The sequence below is a fragment of the Phoca vitulina genome, unplaced genomic scaffold (genome assembly GCF_004348235.1).
Source record: "Phoca vitulina isolate PV1807 unplaced genomic scaffold, GSC_HSeal_1.0 scaffold11, whole genome shotgun sequence".
In the NCBI taxonomy this organism is placed as follows: domain Eukaryota; kingdom Metazoa; phylum Chordata; class Mammalia; order Carnivora; family Phocidae; genus Phoca; species Phoca vitulina.
The window spans coordinates 13,879,029-13,900,741 of record NW_022589714.1 but is presented as its reverse complement, the minus strand read 5'-3'; the positions used below and the strand labels follow the sequence as shown (position 1 = coordinate 13,900,741).

Genomic DNA, 21,713 nt, shown 5'->3' with positions numbered 1-21,713 from the left:
ACAATTATTTTAGTAAAATAAGTTGGATGAATAATTTGAAAGGGGTATCTAGGACACTGAAAGGAACATTTATCTGAGGACGAACTTTTTGAAGTTACTCATTGTTCACAAATTATGTTTCCTCTGTTTCTCTATATATCTTTGCTTTTGCTCATTATTTGTAATCACTGAAGATATTTTATAAGAATATGCATAAAATTATTCAGTTCCAGGAGTATAAATTTTTATGAAAATTGCAACCTGTTGCAATGCATTTGATAAATTGCATGTATATTTTTATAAGAAAAAGTGAATAAAACTACTTGGATCATTTCTGTTTTTTATTGTTTTATCTATATGTTTCAGTTAATGCCAGCCTTCTGTCTCTGTCTTCCTCACACCAAGAAATGCATTCAGCGCCCCCACCTTACAATACTAAATTAAAAACCTTGGCAAATAAAGGAAAAGTGCTCTCACTTAATCTCTATTTAAAACAAGAGTCAGACCTAGAAATGTTTTAAATTTTCTTTAAAATTCAGTAATCAAAACCAACATATAAAAGTATTATTTTACCTTGTTATTTTGCTGATGTTGCAACTTCTTAACACTAGTTTTGAATGCTTGATTTTTAGAGTGACCCGGCGATCTACAAAGAAAGCAAAAACATGGTATCCTATTTCCTGGGCTTATCAACATTAATAGCAACTACAGCTTTCTACTATTTTAGCTTTAAAATTAATATGACAATGAAAACGGATAGCCTATTTTTGCAGGTGCTTTCCACTAGAGCTAGAAGAACTATGCTCTCTGCATCCGCCCGAGTTCTGCCTTCCAGTTGGCGTACTGTTTCTTAGGCAGTGGTGTCAGAAGGATTAAACAAAGCTCATGGGAAAGATGAGTGATAACTTCATCTTGCAAAAAGTGGAGTTATTATTTTTTGCGTTATTTTTAAAGTCAGGTTCTGAGTCGTGGTTGCTGAAAAACAACTGTGCAATGACATTTGTTCACACAGTTTAAAAATAAAAGTTACTTTAAAATTTGATGTATATAATTCCAGACTTTTTAATATACATGTTATATAATTTCTGATGATAGTGTATACACATTTTGCATCTTGCCTTTTCCCTCTTTACATTATAAGATGGATATAATATTTGGGGAATACTTTCTGACCTATGTTCCCTTATCAGTAAATGGTTTTCTTTCTCCCAACATTCTGTCCATTATAATTTCAGGGAAAGGCGGAGAGAGGGTATCACTCTAGGAAGAAGAGCCTATCTGGGAGGTGTAGTTGGAGGACAAGTTCCTTGTTCCTTCCATCACCAGCTAAGGCAGCATTTCTGGTTCCTACTTACCCTGGCTGGGTGACTTGGAGGCTCAGAGTACTAAGGGATGGGTAGGTGCCTGGGGTCAGAACTAAGAGATCACAGGTGAGGGAAATAAGAGGATAGAAACTTTCCAAAGGGCCTGGTGAGGCAAGAAGAGGCCTCCTCCCCCACTCCCCAAACATTTAGGCACCACCTTGGAGAAGGGAAGGAAAGGGAAAGGATTTTTGAGCCCGATTATATACTCCAAGGGAACTGAGTTGCCTAAATTGATTGCTCCAACTATTAATCAGATGAAGTTTTTAAAATCGGATTGGACTATATTAAACTCTAACCCCTCCCTGTCTTGGTTCCTTCCCTGTCACCCCTTCCCCATCCAGTGGAGAAAGTGCTCATAAGGGAGTTAGGGACAGCTACTAGCAATAAAAAATGGATCCCTCCCTTGTCTGAGGTGTAGCAAGTGAGTAAATCTGGGATCTTACTGTAGTTAAGACAAGTACTTCCTTATTAAAATATCCTCATAGATGTCACTTTGCATCATCATTTCCTTAATCTGGCTCCTATATTTGGAAATAATTTTCATTATCATTAAAAACATCACAGAGAACACATTAGGCCTATTAAATTAAAGGACAAAGTGAAGCTTTTTAGATCTGAGGAGGAAAAGTCATAAATAATTTACTCTATTAGATCTAGATTTGCATTTTCTGCATATGTATAATGATAATTGTAATTAATAAAAGTCAAACTCATCAAGCTAAAAAAGGGACCTTTGAAAATGAAAATTTTGTTTATTCTTGGGAGAATTTTTGCCAGGTTCCTAATATAACTGAGTATGTATATAGGACAATTAAAATTTAAGAAAATGAAAAATGGAGTATATTCCTAAGTATTGAATTGAGGAAAAGAAGGAAAAACAAAGGTGAAAATAGAATGATGGCAGTAGAATGACAAAGAAAACAAACTGAAAATGTTCGTTATGTATCCATGGACTCATCTCAGTAAGGCACCTGCCCTCAGTATAATTTTCCTATCTCTTTCCTTCACTTTCGGGTAGACTAACAAAAAGTGCAGCTGAGTTTACAATGCTTTAGAGTGCTGCTTTCAGTGTTAACATACTTCAGTGTTGTCGGCTAATTTGCTTCTGAGTTTAGATTTAAATGCCAGGTAGGGACTCAGGTTTCTCCTTATGGGGCTGCCCTTGGTTGATAATTACCAAACGGCTCCAATAATGCCTGCAGCAGAGCGGTTTACCCTGAAGAGCATCTGCTTTACTTCTCACCTAAACCCATGAATGTACTCCTGTCATCCCCATTATATGGACGAGAAATGTGGGGCTCAAAGTTGCTTCAGGTCACAACAAGTTGGGATAGAGCTTTAACTCAGGTCTCACTTATCTAAAGCCTCCGGTCTTAATCACCGTCTTCAGCTATGGTTGATAAGGTCTTAAACGGTCACCTGATCCTCACATAAGTAAACTGTCAGAGTCACGTACATGATGGCATCTGGGAGGAACAGGAGTGGGGTCAGGGATCCAGGGGGGATCCTCAGCACCCCTGTGCTTTGGTTCTGAGGCGGCTTGTGGGGGCCGTGGGGTTTGTCCTCATGCTGAGATCAGGGTTTTACATTTAACATTGAGCAATTCCACTCCTTTCCATAGTTAACCGGGATAGTAGCTGAGTGTGTCTGTCATTGCACATATTTGCTATGCTTTTCCTTACATATTTGAGTGAACCATACAAAATTGCCAATATTTGATGATTTGTTACTGATAGAATGGTAATGCCCATATAGTTGAAACTAATATACTTCTAAGTATACATAGTTTTATTATTAAATTATTACCCAGACAGGATCTATTATTCTGCAACTTACTTTTCTCATTTAATAAAATGTCCTATTTCTATGGCAGCTCCGGTAGACTATATTATTGCTTTTAACTGTTGTGTTCCATCGTGACTAAGACACCACACTGCATGTGCCTTAACTCTTTCTGCACAGATGCTCTGTACCGTTGTTCCATGATTCAAAGCAATGATGCTGGGAACATTTTTATAAACATATCTTAGTGCACAAATGCAACTATTTTTGTAGGAATAGTTGTCTAAAAGTAGAGTATTTGAATCAAATTTAAAATTTTATCGATACCAACAAATATTTCTTAGAAAAAGGTTTTTTCCAATTTACACATTCACCAGCAATGCTTGATAGGACTAGTTTTCCCTGACATTACTCACACTGGATAGTATTAACATTTTTTACTGAACTCATGAGTAACAAATGATACTTCTTTATTGTTTTTGGATTTCCCTAATTATAGTGAGACTGAGTACATCTTTGCCTATGTTTTCTTGGTCATCTGGATTTCTTCTATGAATTGTACTTGTGTATTCTTTGCCCATTTTAATATTAGCATGCTTGTCTTTTATTGATGTATAGGAGCTCCAATGATTATGGATGTTCAACCTTTACGATATAAGATAGGTTATAAATATTTTTCTCCCACCTTGTTAATATGTTAATTTTATTTATGGTGACTTTTCCCCCTGTGGAAATTCTCCTTTTAATGTCATATGAAATTGGTGTCTTAATTATGGAAGGCTTTTTTAGCCCGGGATTATACAAATGGTTTTAAAAATAGTTTTCCTCATACTTTGGAAGTTTTGATTTTAGGTTTCAGTCTTTGATATAGAATTGATTTGTCTATAGTAAAAAGCTAATTTTATTTTCTAAATGGAAGGCCAGTTGTATTCTAAGCATTATTGACCAGTCCGTACTTGTCCTACTGATTTGAAATGCTTGTTAAAATAGTCTAAATATAAGGGTCTATTTGGGGCTTATATATATTTGTTCTGTGTATTTATTGTCTGTTTTAGTGTTCTAAATATTATTTTATGTATTACTATCCTTCAGAGCAACCTCTCCATCATTGTACTTCAAGATTTTCTGTTGTACATTTTCATTTCCAGGAGAAATTTGGAACCAGAATGCCAAATTCCATATAAAATCCTGTTGGGATTTTAATTGAGATTAACTTGGAGAAAGTTGACAGCATTGGGCACCTGGGTGGCTCAGTTGGTTAAGCGACTGCCTTCGGCTCAGGTCATGATCCTGGAGTCCTGGGATCGAGTCCCGCATCGGGCTCCCTGCTCGGCGGGGGGGTCTGCTTCTCCCTCTGACCCTCTTCCCTCTCGTGCTCTCTCTCTCTCATTCTCTCTCTCAAATAAATAAATAAAATCTTAAAAAAAAAAAAAAGAAAGTTGACAGCATTATCATAATCCTCACTCACTTGAATGGATATTCTTGTGTTTTATGTTCTTTGTAAAGGTGCTTTATAAACATAATTTCATTTACTCCTTGCAGTAACCCAATAGGTGGGTTTTATTAGTCTCATTATCCAATGAGGGAATTGAAATTTTGAGACGTTAATTGGTCCAACGTCACTTGATTAGTAAATTGCTAAGCCAAAAAATTTTTTTAAAAAGATTTATTTATTTATTTATTTGATAGAGCACAAGCAGGGGGAGTGGCAGGCAGAGGGAGAAGCAGATTTCCTGCTGAGCAGGGAGCCCGAAGTGGGGCTCGATCCCAGGACCCCGAGATCATGACCTGAGACACTTAACCGACTGAGCCACCCAGGCGCCCCGAAGCAAAATTTTAATCACAATTTGACTCCAGAATATTGCTTCTTAATCATAATTGGGTAAATCGTTGTCTTTAAAGTGTGAATACTTTGAAAGAACAGGGTATGTTTCATGAAGAGAAAGGCTAAATAATCTCTCTAGCTTTTTTTTGATGGAGTAAGCAGATGGCCGTGAGCTCCCTAGTGGAAAATTAGAGACTGTGGCCACTAGAATGAGTAAGAGGACAGTAAAAACAAACCACAGGATGATCTACTCAAGATATGGGTCTCAGGTGATCACCACTGAGGAGATGTTCAGGTGTGTGTGATTGGAGATTCTTGACTGGGAAAGGCGAGTCAGGCTCAGGAAGAAGCCCTCCACGGGCAGAGTGCACGTGTGGACTTGATCTGGGTGTCACAGGACTTGGAGAAGCGTTAGGAGCCTCTGTGTTCCCTGATCGTTCATAGCGCCACCTACACCCTGAAGTCTGGTTCGTGAATAGAAGGCCAATTCTATCTCGCCTCCTTTTCCCTCTTCTTACGAGCTTCTCTTAACCTTTCTGTTGGAAATAAAGGATTGATTAAACATATCATATCTATAGACTAGACTACTATGTAATCATTAAAAATGATGGTACAGAAAATATTTAATGACATGGGGGAATGTTCTATGTAAAAAAGCGGTGTATAAAAGAAGCCAGTCTGATTCCATTTTGCTTTAGGACATTCTCTGTAAACATTCTGTACAAACATGTGCATCACAAGAAGAGTTAATATGATGAATATCACAGGATTTTTCTTTCTCATAATTCTCTGTATTTTCCAAATTTCTCATGATGAAAGCTATATTTACATAGGGAAAAAAAATATTACACACACACACATCCCTCAACACCAATTAAGGTAGGAGACCACGTGGTATTGGTCTTGAAGCTGACACAGGCTCTTTTTCCTTCCCTTATTGGTCTTACTGAAATACTGCTGAAAGGCCGGAGCAGTGGTCTCAAAGTGTGGTCCTTGGGCCGCCAGCAGCAGACTTCCCGGGGCCCTACCCAGACCTGCTGCATCAAAAAAGAGCGTAGCAGGGCCCGGCCATGTGTTAAAAGATGTCCTCCCCTGGGAGATTTTGATGTGCACTGGAGATCGAGAACCCGTGGGGTTTAGAGGAACGTATGCATTCATTCTAACGATAGGTTTCTCAAAAGGCAAGAATAACAAATTCCTGGGTCTATAAAGTGACTGTGCTCGACCTACCTGCACGGAGCTCCCTTTCCCTGGATGACCTCACATTCCTCTGCGGGGGCACAGAGGCCCAGGTCCCGGTGGTGCCCACGCCCCCGGCTCTCGTGCCCTGGTCGGCATCTACACTCTGCTTCCTCGGTCCGCTCATTTCTCACACACTCGGCAAATTCGCCGCAGGCCAGGAATTTGCAGGGATCTGCTTGATCCGCTGTAAGAGATGGGCAGGTTTTAATGACTATGTGGATGCCCGAGCAGCGAACTGGTGGAAGTCAAAGGCCAGAGACCAAAGAGATTTGCCATCACTCCATTTTGGAGTGGGTTGTCCAGTAATGGTAACAGACTGGAGTGAAAAGTGAAATGCACATTTCTGTATCTTTGAGATTATGGACACAAGTGATAACATATTTACTCTGAATATAATTATGCACAAACTTGGTTGGGCATCAGAATCAGCCAGAGGCCTTGTTAAAACACAGGTTCCCGGCCCCATCCTCAGAATGTCTGAAGCAGAGGGCTTGGGACGGTGACTGAGAATCTGTGTTTTTAAGGAGGTCTCAGGTGATGCTGCCTCATCTGGAGAGCACGTTTGGTAACCGCTGCATTAGAGAATTAAGATTTTTTTATTTGTGTTAGGTTTTTAAGGTAAGCATTTTCTGCAGAGATGAGTTGTGAAAATATATATTTAAGATCAGGTATACCTTATAAAGTAGCCAAGCAGTCATATATGTGGATGGTTTTGAGAACTCAGGACAATTTCCTCATTTAAAAAGTATCTTTCTCTTAGTCCCTTGCTGATTCCTTAGGCCTTAATGTTAAGAGATCTTTCCTTTGGATTAATCGTTTTTCCCCTCTTAAAGTTCAAATAGATCTCTAGTCTCTGTTTTTGAGAGGCTAGAGATCTATTTGTTTCAGGTCATTGTTTCATTTATTTAAAGTGAATGGCATTTGTACGTGCAAAGACCATGAAAGGCGTCCCAACCGGACCCAGCAGCACGAGCAGAGGCACAGAGGTGGGAAAGCAACAGGCAGGAGAAGAGAGAGCCCGGGAGGCCCACTTCAGAGGCAGCAGACACTCATAGACAGGAAGGCAGGGAACCAAGACTGGAAAGATAAGGCCAAATTCTGGTAGGTCTTGAAGGCCGTGCTAAGGAATTTGGACTCTATAGGCAGGGGGAGGCCGTGGAGGATTTCCGGGCGAGGGAAGGGGCTCATCAGAATTGTGTGTTCGAAGATCTGTAAATAGCATTGTCAGAATTAGGATGATTTCAAGTGATCATCTGGTCCTGTATTTCTCAAGTGGGAACATTTGCAGAACTCTAATTCAGCAGGACTTAATAGGTTTTACACTAAGAAGAGGTTGGTGGCTAAATAAGCTTTTTTTTCTCCCCCCCAAAGGCAGGGTGAAATAAACGTAACAGCTTTCTCTCTCCCTTGTTTCTCTTTCTCCCTCTTCCCTCCAAACTTATCCCCCTTCTCTTTTTACTTTTAAATTTCTTAGGGTCATTAATAAGCTAATGTCTATTGTGAATCTTCAAGTGGGGAACATAGTGGCTTTGCCAAGTTACTGCCCATAGAAGCTCTGCGCAGGGTCACTGCGGGACGCGGTGTGGGGTGAGAATGCCAATGAACCTTCATGTTCATTCATCCAGCGCCTCCTAGTGGCGGCAGAAGTGATAGCGAGGGAGATTAGTAAAACCAGCCCCAGCGGTGGGCAAGAGCAGGAAACACCGTTTGGGGCTCCCAGCAGGTAGGTAGACCTGCTAAAAGACTTCACGTGAAGTTGTATTTCTTTGCAGCATGAGGGTCCCTTATGGACAAGCAGGACTGACTAATGTGAAGTGGCTTCGTCTGCTTGAAAGTTCCTAAAGCTGGCCATGTTATGGGATGCTTGTCACTGTTTAGAAAATGACTCAAATTTACCCTGACAACCCAGGCGATTCACATCCAGGGCCAGGTTTAATAAATAACAGCTGTCAGTGACCTTACACTCAAGACTTGTAGTCTTGATAACGGAAGTCAGGGGGGAATAGTCGGAGCTCCATTTCCTTCTCTCCACAGCAGAGAAATATATTAACTAGGAAAGCTGACGGAACGCACAGATTCTACCCCTCTGAAGAGTAATAGCAAATGTGTGATAACCAAATGAGTGTCCCATTAAAAAAATATTACTGTTTTACTGTCATTTCCTTCAGCCCAGCCAGGCATCGTCTAGGCACCAGTAAAGCTGAACAGAACACAATAAGGCAACGTTGGAGAAATAAACTTATCCACATTCGGGGACCCTAGACCAGATATATTTGAAAAACAAATGCACCTAGTTTATAGATAACTTGCTTTCCCCGTGTTATTTATTCAGGACCAGTCTACAGAGAAGTAGGAGACTTAAATCACCAAGCTTGATTTTTGTTTGCTGTGTATACTTTCCTGGGTACTAAGACAACATTCATTGATTCAACACATATCAGCGTGGCCCTTCAAAATCTTTAGCATTAAGAATTTCAGACCAGGGGCGCCTGGGTGGCTCAGTCGTTAAGCGTCTGCCTTCGGCTCAGGTCATGATCCCAGGGTCCTGGGATCGAGCCCCGCATCGGGCTCTCTGCTCCGCAGGAAGCCTGCTTCTCCCTCTCCCACTCCCCCTGCTTGTGTTCCCTCTCTCGCTGTGTCTCTCTCTGTCAAATAAATAAATAAAATCTTAAAAAAAAAAAAAAAAAGAATTTCAGACCAACTAACTGCTTTAGATTTTAATTTTATCCTTAGATAAAATCTTACATTTTAGATACAATGTTAGAGCTGAAAGGTGTTTTAGAACCTTCTCACGCATTTGCTCACTTTGCAGATGAGAAAGCTGAGACTCAGAAGTTGAGTGTTGCAAAGCCCAAGGCTGTTTGTGTGGATCCCAGTGTCAGGGAAGGAAAGAGCCAGGAGGGGGAGCTGTGGGACCAGGCATGAAAAGGCAGTTGCCGTTAATTAGAATCGTTAATAGAAGAGATCATATTTAGAAATTTAATTTGTGAAGCAGCCCGTACTGCTTCCATTATTATACTTTAAAAATACTTTTCCTAGGTGTGTTGATGGCCCTCTACTTACATACCAATCTTGAGGGGGCACCTACAACTTCGGGCTTCAGGCGAAGACTGAGAACTGGATGTGGGCTGATCATGGGGAGGAGGCGCCATGGAAGACAAGAGATTGTACAATGGATGAAAGTTTAGTAGAAATTTTTTAAGCGAAGATTTCCCATACTGTTATCATTTTCTTTCTTTGTCATACCCCAAAGACATTTCTCTTTAGAATGATGGACTCATTCATCAGTCACCTTCGGCCATACGACTATTTGCCTCCTCCTTAATACATCGCCAGGGCTTTGCACAAAACAAAATTTGCACAAAATCAGTCTGAACTTCCTCCTCTCTGCTCTTGATTTGATCAATACATTATGTAAACATTATGTCCCAACAACCTGAACAGTCTGTAGCTTGGAAAGAAGGAAGACAAAAGAGACTTGAGATCCATAGTTGATTAAGAAGAGTACAACTGGATGCCATTCTCTAGAAGAATATTTTCAAGTCATAATCAAGTTGTGTGTGGATTTGAAGAAGTGAAGTCCTCACGACTGGTGCACAGACTAGTTGGTCTATAATTGCCTTAGCTTCCGGATTTGCTTAAGCCCTCTTCCAATACATTCTTCTTAGGGCGCTACAGAGAGGTTTCTGCATGAGCCTGCACCACACCCACCAAACTCCTACTATCGGTTGGGGTAGCCTCTGAGCTTACCATAATTGCTTGCTGGCAAAATGAATTAATTTTCTGTCCTTAACTTACTTAGGTAGCTCTTCTACACAGCGAATTTGACAATCTCTGTGTAAAGGCCAGGGCACTTGGCCTGAGTGTGTAGAGCCGTGTTAGGAGCTGCTCGTTTGCAGCTGGTAGGAAAGTTCCAGGTCCACCCTGACACCAAGAGGTCCTGGCTTCGTCCCTAGCTTCCCATGTGGATTTTGGAGGTAGTCAAAGCATTAATGTCATTCCATTTCAGGCCTTGCCCTGACGTAGCCTTAGGGATCATGATCTTGAACCTCCAGCTTCACCAGGAGTGCAATGACAATTATTTATATTAACAGGGAGCTCACATTTATTGAGGGCCATTTTGTGTTTGGCAGTGTGCTGGGCACTTCAAACATGTCTTCATTAATATTCACAACCATCTTCCAGAGCAGATATCACTGACCTCATTTTCATAAGTGAGGAAATGGAAGTACATTTTATTTTATTATTTTTTAAAGATTTTATTTATTTATTTGAGAGAAAATGAGAGAGAGCATGAGGGGGTGAGGGGCAGAGGGAGAAGCAGACTCCCTGCTGAGCAGGGAGCCCGATGCGGGGCTCAGTCTCAGGACTCCAGGATCATGACCTGAGCCCAAGGCAGTCGCTTAACTGATCCACCCAGGTGCCCCCTGAAGTCCATTTTAGCTAGAAAGTATAACCCTAGATTAGCATCCACATGTCTGCTTACAATGTTCAGCTTTTGACATCATTCTAGTGGTTTTCCAATATGGGGTTTCCAGGAGACACCTCAGGGTCCAAGGGGCTAACAAGGGATGGTGGGGGTGGCGAGAGGCTCAAACATGCCAGCATCTTTCCTCTTACCGGTTCACATATCAGACTTCCACAAATGCTTTGCTTTGAACAAAGGCCCTCTTAACTAAACAAGAGCTCCAAACCACTGTCTGCCAAAACTCCTTCATTAGGCAGAATGTTTGCTTAGAGAAGCACAGTCTGATACTACAGCAACTCCACGTTTGTTCCTGTTGCTCAAATGTGACAGCAATCACCACGGCTTGAAGGAAGTGAGCTGCTATGTGGGGCTTGGGCATATGTGTATCATTCTGAGATGTCCAGTGTAAGCACGTTTTATGTATCAGTTTCTCCCCTGATTTGCTTATGTAATGTCTTTTATCTCTGTGCCAAAGGTCCTGAAAAGCATTTCCAACTGGCTGACTGAAGAAGGATGTCCCTTAGCTCTTCATCATGTGATCAAAACCATTTAAATAAATGTCCCTTGCCTGCAGGGAACACTTTGAGGCATTTTACAGTTAACATTAAAAAGATTATGGTCTTGGTCACCAAGCAGTTTATAAATTCATAGGTCCCTGATGGTCCAAGACTGTCTTTCTCAAGCTTCTTGTCATGCTTGTCAGGCCTGAAAAAAGACTCTCCCAGTGTCTCAGGCCTCTGAGGGTGTCTGGTGCGCATGTCTCTAACCCCAGCTCATTGCACGGCGCCCCTTTCCCACGTACAGCAGACCGTCCTGTCACTTGCCCCCGAACTGATTGATTGCCTTTCTGCCCTGTTCTTTATAATTTCATTATGCCCTTCTCTTGCACTCTGCGGCAACACTCACGTGTTGGACAGGTAGTGAAGCATCTCCTTTGATTGGGTCCTGTCCTAAGGCAAGATTTCAGCTCAGTTTGGCTGAAACTCAGGCTTCCCCTTGGCTGGCCTGGGCTGAGGACCTGTTAGAACGTCTTTTGCAGGGACGGCTCTCCAAGCCCTTCAGGAGCCCATTTCAGTGTGATGAAACCGAGTGTTCGCTAGATGGCGCTCAATAGCAACAGAAGTAGGAATAGATTTAAGGGATGAAATTTTAAGAGCCCCAACTGCTTTCTGTCTTCTTAAAAACCACTGTGCCGTGCGGACTGGTGGAGGGAAGAGAAGTCTGGAAGGAATTCGCGCGGTGGCGGAAGGAGCTCCAGGGTACCGCAGATAGAGCCATTAGTACTGCGTGATGACCGCGACAGGTCGGGCCTCGACGGCTGGGGGAGGGTGGTGGAAACTCCTGGATCTTTTCCCGTTCCCGTAAGGCAGAGCTAGGGCTCCGGAGGTCCGAGGCAGGCGGGCCCTCCGCGCCCTGGCGCCCAGCGTCACCAAGCCTCACACCTGGACGCAGTGACTAGATTTCCCAGGGATGGCGGGGGAGTAAACCCCGCCAGGTGCGCGCACCTGCCGCTGCGAGGTGTGGGGGTGGGGGAGGGATGGGGTGAGGGCAGCTGTAATGCCATCTCTCCCTCCCCTCCCAACTTATAGCCAAGGCTTGGAGGTCTCAGTTTCGTTGGTGGTCATGAGGGGAGGTCTTTGCCTAGAGCAGCAGAGAATGACAAATCAACCTGTCCCAACCACTGGTAGTCTGCAGGGCGCAGGACACACGCTTAGCCCCCCATACTCTTAAGTGCTCAAGAACATGTTTTAAATTCTTCAAAATGAGAAAAAAACAATATAATCCACGCTGGATATTCATTTTTATACCAACAGTCATAAGATATGATTTTAGGTATTTTTATTAATTTGATTGATTTTAAAGATTTTTAAAATTTGTTTTAGAGAGAAATCATGAGCAGCAGCAGGAGAAGGAGACGGAGTCTCAAGCAGGCTGCGCTGAGCACGGGGCCCAATCTCGGGGCTCCATCTCACGACCCTGAGATCATGACCTGAGCGGAAACCAAGAGACCGGGGCAGAACTGACTACGCCCCCCATGTGCCTCTAATTTCAAGTATTTTTATTAATTAATGTCAATATTTGTATTAATATTCAGGAAAGGCCTAGAGCCCACAAAATCTTAATGCAGCACTGGTAGTCTATTTCCTTCTCAAGATGTGAATGTTACCTTAATACAGTGTTTGGTGCTCAGCACTCAGTAATCTGTATAAATATGCCTGTCCCCTGAAGGTGCCTTTGAGCTATAATGCAGTGACCTCACCTTCCACACAGGCCCATCTGGTTTATTTTCCCAGATCCTGAGAACATTCCGGGATTCGCTGCACCAGCAGAGGGAGCGAGTCCGCTCGTCGGGGCTGTTGGTGCTGCAGCCTTCAGGAAGGTGCCCTGGGTGGGGGAACAATGCTAGCATCCGTCTGTGGACTTGGGAAAGTAGGTTAGCATCTTTAGTCCCACTTGGCCTTCTATAAAATAGGTTATTTAAACCAGATGGTCGCTAATGTCCCTGCAGCTCAAATATAAATCTCCCGTCCTAGGTGTCCTACGGGAACCGCACAGCTGAACATTAGCGGGACACATACCTCTAGAACTGCTGATGGAATTCAGTGATCAAAAGAACTTTTAAAAAAATCTGTAACTAAAGTTAATATTTCATTGTTTTATTATTGGCTAAAACATGTTTTGCTTATGCTTTATGGCTGAAGGGCAGGATTAGGGTGAGAATAATCATTAGATGATAAGAGAGTACACGGCATAGCACCCACCATGCATGTGGCTGGAGCTTAACACACATCTGTGGAACTGAATAAGTTACTAATGGGAGATCTTTCTGGGTTAAAGGGACATGTAATGTGAAAAACTTTGGGATTCGTTTTAATTATCCACTTGTTCTCAAGAATAACCACAAACTGTTTATCATAGGCTCTCAGAAACTTTCTTCTGTGAATGGATGTGTGAATGCCCTTACACATCTTGCCCTGGCTGAGAGATTCAAGAATTATTTCTGCTCTTGGTCATTATTTGTATCTGCCAAACTGAGGCATTTTGGGTGCATTGGTGCTAGGACCTGAGTGTCCCAGGATCAGCTGGTGGAGGGAGAGCTCTGAACGCAGGGGCTGTGGGAGGTGGCCCGGCAGCTGCTCCATGCAGGCTTTGCATTCAGGGCTTCCGTGAAGGATTCCAGGAGCATCCTAGGGAAGCTCCATGCAGTGGCTCACGTGTGGGATGAGGGCCTGGGCTGAAACTCTGGAGAGGGCTAAAGGTACCTGGCGGTCCAGGCAATATTGGGGTTCCCTCATGGAAGCAGGTAGGTTAACAGCTAGGAAGCACAGGATGGCAACAGGGTAAAAACAAGATACGGGGCCAGAGACAGAGGGCAGAGGGCAGGTGCAGAGGCTGGGAGAGTCTCCTGGAAGGAGAATTCCTGTGGGTTCCTCAGCTCAGAAGGGACACTCCTAGCAGAGCCAATAGTACATGTGAAGGGGGCATTAAGAAGTTCAGGACTTTTGTTTCTAAAAGTGAACTTTTTTTGGGGGGGGGGGGCTTTCTAAGAATATAACAAAATACTATAGGAAATTTCACTTGGTGAAATGTGAAATCTAACAATTCATTTAGGATTAAACTTAAGTGTGTTGTCATTTTTTCTAAATAAACAACCTTTGTAGAGGGCTGATAAGACTCTTTATAGGGCGCCTGGGTGGCTCAGTCGTTAAGCATCTGCCTTCAGCTCAGGTCACAATCCTGGGGTCCTGGGATTGAGTCCCCATGTCGGGCTCCCTGCTCAGTGGGGAGTCTGCTTTTCCCTCTGCCCCTCCCCCTGCTTGTGCTCTCTCTCTCTCAAAAATAAATAAAATCATAAAAAAAAACCCAAAAAGACTATAAAGAGGCAGTAGACAGACTTGAAGAAAGCACACAGAACTGCCACCGAGTTCCAGCTGCAGCCCTCGGTGATTGTGTGACAAGTAAAAGGTAAGTTACTTACACTTCTCTGAACACAGTTTCTCCAACTGTGTAATGGGGAGAAATACCTACTTTGCATAGTTCTTTATTAAGATTAAAATTAGTGTCAATTAGTGTCAAATAGTGTCAATTAATAGTTATTGTTCTTATTGTCACTATTGTGATATGTGACATCTACTACCTTTTCAGAGCTGGCGACTAAATGGGAGTCTTTCAAATTATGCAACTTTCCCGATAAAATGAGTTTGCTCTGGCTGGAAGCATCCTGGATGCCAGGCTGTAATTAATTTCTTTTCTTTTCTTTTTTTTTAAGATTTTATTTATTTATTTATTTATTCTTTTCTTTTTCACTTCTCTACAAGATTTTATTTATTTGACAGAGAGAGCACAAGCAGAGGGGGAGAGAGGGAGAAGCAGGCTCCCTGCTGAGCAAGGAGCCCGATGTGGGACTCAATCCCAGGACCCTGGGATCATGACCCGGGCTGAAGGCAGCCGCTTAACCGACTGAGCCACCCAACCGACTGAGCCACCCAGGCATCCTGAGACTGTAATTAATTTCAATGTTCACTGTTTACCAGCCTTGCAATCTACCCATTTTTGAGGAGACTTCTTAGGAATTCAAGGAGAGAGTGAGTTAGAATAAGTATGTGTAGTTTTGCATTTTTGAAATCTTCAACCTGCACAGCTAACTGGCATTAAAGCCCTCCATGCTTCTAAAGAATTTTCAGAGCAGCCTAAATGAAAGACAACTCTAGCTGCCAGGATGCTGGCAGAATCCTGAGCAGCTGTGATTTTATTTGGTTTTTCAGTTGATAAATCACAGATAGTTCTAACACTGGTTTATACTTTCTATATCATAGATTCATTTATTTGGGTTGTTTTCAAAAGCTGAATGACAACCACACGCAGTGATAACCCTGTGTCGCTTCTCTTACGTGTCTGCCCCTCTGCAGATGTCATTTGGCCTAACCGATTACTGGCCCTCATTTAGAGACACATCCAGGAATTCAGATGCTGATCTGAATGTGGAATGATACTCACCTAGAAATCTCATGAGAAGTTTCAAAATTTCTCCTCTTCTCTTTAGTCTAAAAGTAACAATGGAATCATATTCCCCCCTCCCAGGATTACCACCACAAACTACATTTCCACCCTGATGTTATGCCAAAAGAAAACAAATGAAAAAGACTTGATTGGATTTTGTTTCAAATTTTGCAAATAGAATTAAATAGGTGGTCTATCTGGCATTGCCTGTAAATATGGTAAAATCAGGGCATAGAAAAGAAATGCTAAATCCTCTGACCAAGACTGCCTTAACCTTCCTCTTAGCTTGACTAACTCTAGACCCCTGACTTCCCTTTTCTTAGAGTAGTTAGTTTAGGGGCACCCGGGAGGCTCAGTCATTAAGCATCTGCTTTCGGCTCAGGTCATGGTCCCAGGGTCCTGGGATCGAGCCCCACATCAGGCTCCCTGCTCAGCAGGAAGCCTGCTTCTCCCTCTGCCACTTCCCCTGCTTGTGTTCCCTTCTCGCTGTGTCTCTCTCTGTCAAATAAATAAATAAAATCTTAAAAAAAAAGAGGGTAGTTTACAAAACTTATAAATTCATTCTCTGCTCCTTTGAGATGTCAATCTTCTTTAAAGCTTCTTGCCAGTATTACAACTCAAGACTGTCTTCCCCAAGGACCTAGGTTCTGTTCCTTTGAAACAGAACCATCAAAGAAGAGAGCACCCCCTATCCGCCAGTCTCTGTGGGAGGGTAGGAGCCTTGTTCTAAGTTGTAAGACAGGAGGGGGACAGGCCATGTGGATGGTCTCATTTTCTACTTTATCCCAACCTCACTAAAATCTCACCTCCGCTCTTGCCACTCTGCTAGATTGCTTCTGCGAAGGGTTCTAGGGACCTCTGGACCCATCGTTCACTCACAGCTGCTGAAATTGCTGTCTCTCCTGCTCTTCTCTCTTCCCGGCTTCTGCAACACCATCTTTGGCTCCTTTCAATGACAATCCTTCTATTCCCCATGAAGTGTTGGGGTTCCTCAGAGATTCAGTCCCAGTTCTCCTTTTCTCCTGCCCTACACCTTGTCTTGGGCCATTTTTTCACCTGTTCTCTGGTTTCAACTGAAATTTCTCAAATATATATTTTCCACACTGGCCTCTGGCCTCTACTTCAAAGGATAGCAATCAGTTTACCGAATGTCCATTTCTGTAAAACTGGTTTTCCCAAAAACATTTTTGGAGTATTTTTATATCCTTAAGATAGCTTATTAATTTTTGCTTTGTTTTCTGCATTAAAAAACTTAAATGAATTAATCTATGTAGCTTTTGTAATTACCTATATCTTTTAGTTAAGTATTTTCAAAATTGGCAATATTTTATGAATGATGAACTATATATATATATATATTTTTTTTTTTTTTTTGAGAGAGAGTGCACGCGTGTGCACGAGAGGTGGGGGGAGGGGCAGCAGGAGAGGGAGAGAGAGAGAATCTTAAACAGGTTTTACGCCCAGTGGGGAGCCCTTTGGGCTCGATCCCAGGACCCTGAGATCATGACCTGAGCCGAAATCAAGAGTCCGGAGCTCAACTGACTGAGTCACCCAGGTTCCCCCAAATTATATGTTTTTATTTTGTAATTTTGAGAATACTTTAAGGACTGTTTAGTACTTAGTTTGAAGACTTTTTGAGTTTTACAAAATTTTATTAAAGTTTAAACTGTAAAAGACCATAGTCATAAAAAAAGAAAGGAAGAAAAGAAAAGAAAAATAGGACACCAAATTAGGTGCACATAGATTGAACAGGGGCTTTTAGACAACGTGGCTTCAAATGCGCTGGCTCAGCATGCCTTTCCCTTCCAGGCTGAGCTCCCTTCTTTCCCTACTTCGTGTCCGAAGCTGCTGTAACAGTGAAATAACTGAAGTACCCTGAAACTTCCAGAAGTGTCTGCATCTTCCTCCTGCCCTTTTGGAGGAGCCGGGCCCCACCCTTCTCTGCCAGGTCGACCACGGAGATTCCCCAAGGTATCACACACTCAATAGCGCCATCTGTCGAGAAAGACTGTCATGACATCCCCTGGCCTCTAGAATGAATGAATCTCTCTTTTGTGCGTCATAATATTTCTGTTCATATCCTGATCATTGTATTTAGTAGACTTGATTATAGCTCTTTGCATATATATCTATTTCTCTTGGCTGATAGGCATTTAGCTCCTTAAGGGCAGGAATCCACTTTTGGGGTTCTAGTGCCTGTAATAGTGCCTGGCTGGTAGCAGATAATCCCTACTTACTTAATATATGAATGAACAGGGACCCAATCATGATTGCATTATCATTTACTTGTCTAACTTTTCTGTAACAGCAAAGATAAGGGCCAGAAGGAGTAAGACCCTGGTGGTTTAAGAAAAACCATCCAACAATTGGAAATAAGGAGAAACGTGGACTACATTAACCTTAAAAGTCATGCTAGAGTGGAGGGGAAGAATGAAGGGGGGGGGAAATCGGAGGGGGAGATGAACCATGAGAGACCATGGACTCTGAAAAACAAACTGAGGGTTCTACAGGGGAGGGGGGTGGGAGGATGGGTTAGCCTGGTGATGGGTATTAAAGAGGGCACATTCTGCATGGAGCACTGGGTGTTATGCACAAATAATGAATCATGGAACACTACATCAAAAACTAATGATGTAATGTATGGTGATTAACGTAACAATTAAAAAAAGAATGTTCACAGCAGTTTAGTTCATTAATAGAAACTGATACAAAACAAATATCCATCAATAAAAGAATAATACAGTTAAAAAAAAAAAAAAGTCATGCTAGAGCACTAACAAGTCCCCCTAGCAAATAGGGATTACCTGTGGGCCAACCCAGCCAGCTGCCTGCATTTTTACGGTCTGTAAGCTTTTAGGTTTTTAAATGGTTATATAAGTACCTACATACTATCCTCGATTTTGCCTTTTGCTCACAGAGCCAAATATTTACTATCTGGCCCTTGAAGGCACACTTTGCTGACCCCTAAAATGCAGCAACTTTGTCTGATTTACCATTTGCTCTTGGTGATGGTGTTTTACAACTCCTGAGAGTTAGAAGGTATTGTATAGAAAATGGGTAAGACAAAATGATGGTACTTCCTGTTTCCTATTTAGCATGACGTCCTTGTTTCGTCATTCTGCTTTGTTCTCTGGCTATACAGAATTCCCATTTTCAGAGCCTCTTTAGACAGATTTGTCATCCTAGTGATTCCCTTATTAATGAGTGAAATAAAACTTTGATATACGCTCACTACCTATTTGTATGAAAATTATGTTTTTTCACATTTTAAGGATTATTCTTTGATAAGGGTTGGGCGAGGCTGGGTGAGGAAGGGATGGGTAGGGCTGGTGGATCCCAGGCCTGGGCAACACTGGATATGAGGTGGGAGAACCTCCACTGTTGTGCAGTCTGCTTCTGATCTCCTGTTTCTCCCAAGAAGGTCGTAAAGGAAGGGCAAGGGGTGAGACACACAGTAAGTGTTGCTGTATTTGGCCATTCTGGTTGGGAAAAGGTTAAAATTATAGGATGCCCTCTCTGTTTTCCAAGCATAGATTCTTGGGATTCTCTCCCAGAGACAAAGCTGGGTATTTATTCCTGGCACATGGTACTTCCTGCAGCCGCCCCTTTTCTCTCTAAAGTTTTCCCCTTTTAATTCTCTTTCAGGGAGAGTTTTCTCAACAGGTTGGACCAGTACCAATGAGTTCAAGCAAACACTGGCAAGATCAAACATGAATCAGGGAGGTTTCTTGTATTTGCTAGATGACCTTCTGGAATTTTCTGGAATTTTGATTCTAAGTGCCCCTCAGACCTCTTTTACTCCGTGCTGGGGGCTGGGCACTGCTGTACATCAGCCCAAGCCTTAGACACTAGGAAACGCTATGCCAGCAATTGAGCCAGGGGCTGTGTAAACTGGAATTCGAGTCCAAGGAACCTGAAGTAATTATCTTCATTTGGGGTCCAGGGACCTGAGAGGCAACGCGATCATTGGTTGCACTGGTTGGTTGTACTAGGAGGACATTTTAATCAGCTTGCCTGTCAATCACCATGACAGCTTACACTCCAATTTACTACCAAAAAGAGAAAATCTGGATCAGTCAAGTCACATTGAAAACCTAGGAGCAAAATAGCTGTCATATTCTAGATTAAAGGAAAAAAAAAAGGAAGAATACTACTGAAAATCATCTGTATTTGTTCTCTCAATTTATCTTAAAATCTGGACACCCATTTTTTTCTATGATCACAATACTAATATTGTGCATGTTCCCCCAAACTAAAATTATACAGGAGAACTCAGGCTAGAAACATTTTATTGTATCTATAGATTTTTGGTTGTTTTTTGTTTTGTTTTGTTTGTTTTTTGAATAGTGTTTTAAAATTCAGGTTCAAGAAGTTTTATAAGATAAGCAGATTAATAGATGTAAGAAGTTCATTACCTCTGTTGAGAAGCAATGGTGGTGAGTGTTTTAGGGTTGGGGCCGTCCCTGCCTGGACTGGAACAGGATGTGAACAGGGAGGAGGAGTGGTGGATAGTGTGAGGATGAAGTGGGGTGTGCAGGTCTGTCGTCGGGGTGGGTGCCTGACTGCTGCTCGCTCTTGGGTGGCCGCCTCTCCGTCCTCCGCCGCCACCACCCTCCCAATGGCAGCTCGCCCTGCTGCCACCGACATGTGTGTGCCTGGCATCCTGCCGCTCCAGCTCTGGTGCGGATGAAGTTTCTCCAGGACGAAGCTCTACTCAGGCTCCCCTGAAATTCTCAATTTGGCCTCCACTTTTGAGCTTCAGCGTTCCCCTCTTCATTGTCCAATTTTAGCAAGAAGAATTTCTTCTTAGTAAGTTCCGTCCACTGCCCTCCACCCTGCTCTTTCGCTATAAATTCCCACTTGCCCATGCTGTACTTGGAGCTAAGTCCACTCTTCCCCTACGTCAGGACTCCACTGCAGTGGTCCCTACACCCATGGAGATGGCCCTCCTTGAATAAGGTCTTCCTTGCCATCGTGCCAAGTGTCACTGAATTCTTTTTTTTTTTTTTTGGTACTGGCCATCTTGTTGGCTGCTCAGCCCTTGCCACCACCAACCACCAGTGCGGGAGACCAGCCCAGAGGGGCTAGAGTTCTCTACATTAATCTCTAGCCCTAAATTCTCTCTTGCCTTCAGACACTAGGTCTCAATGAAATGGGATTTAAAGGAAAATTCAGTGCTTTCTTCATTATGCCTCAGTGATTCCCAAACTCAGAAATTTGCAGCTAAATGTGGCACATCAGAAAGTGCTCATTACACAGTCTTTTTGAATGAAACAGGCAGAGGTCTGATCGTTCTGATCCATCTTTGGCTATCCTGCAAGTTCTTTTGGGTAGGGAGTGACTTCCATGTATTCATGTGTTATATGATGGTGGATGAATGTCTATTGTTTTGGATTAAGCATGTAGAAGATGGTCAAGGTCTGATAATCAACCACTTGCTGGTTACTTGGGCAAGTCTACCCTTTGCCTTTGGGGAAATAACTAAACCAGGATCTCTAGGGGGGCAGTGAGGAGCTCACCTCTACTCCCTGCCTGTTTGTACCTTCTTCCTTCCCCACCCCCTATTGATTGGAAGGAACGCTTTTGGGGGCAGGTTGGCACAGTGCCTTTCCCAGTAAATAGGAACCCTTTTAGGTATTGGATTTATCTATTTTGATATATATAGAGTAATCTGTAAAGTTACATTGTTATATATTTTTAACTTTTATAAAATCCTTATTTGCTTTCTAATTCTGCTGTCCTTAAATTCTTTGGTTCAGGCTTTACTTACGTCCTAGCTGGCTCACTACAGCCATCTCTTGGCAGACCTCATCCATCCATCCATCCATCCAACCATCCATCCATTATTCTGTGAGTTTTCAATGTATCAGAAATTCAGTATCTAGTAAGAAATAGCGTAAGGTAATGTCCCCGGCTGTCCCATGTGCTCTGGCCTCCCCTGTTGTTCTACCATTAAAAGAATAAATTGCCCATGTACCCCACAGTACACGAGGCAGTCTGGAGGCATCTCTGGGATAGCTCCGTATAAATTTGGCTCCAGCAGGGAGTGAAA

General features: G+C 42.6%; 1 protein-coding gene and 1 long non-coding RNA gene across 2 annotated transcripts in view; one reads left to right on the top strand and one right to left on the bottom strand.

Moving 5' to 3' along the window:
- Positions 1-21,713, bottom strand: part of IMPG1 (interphotoreceptor matrix proteoglycan 1) — a 124,156-nt gene that overhangs the window by 850 nt on the left and 101,593 nt on the right. Inside the window, 2 exon segments of the mRNA XM_032410137.1 lie at positions 553-625; positions 6,181-6,376. Of these exon segments, the coding sequence (XP_032266028.1) occupies positions 553-625; positions 6,181-6,376 (269 nt within the window).
- On the top strand, positions 11,871-18,050 carry LOC116635835. Its single transcript, XR_004300218.1, has 3 exons — positions 11,871-11,963; positions 12,544-12,713; positions 17,471-18,050. It is a non-coding gene; the product is annotated as an uncharacterized LOC116635835 (long non-coding RNA).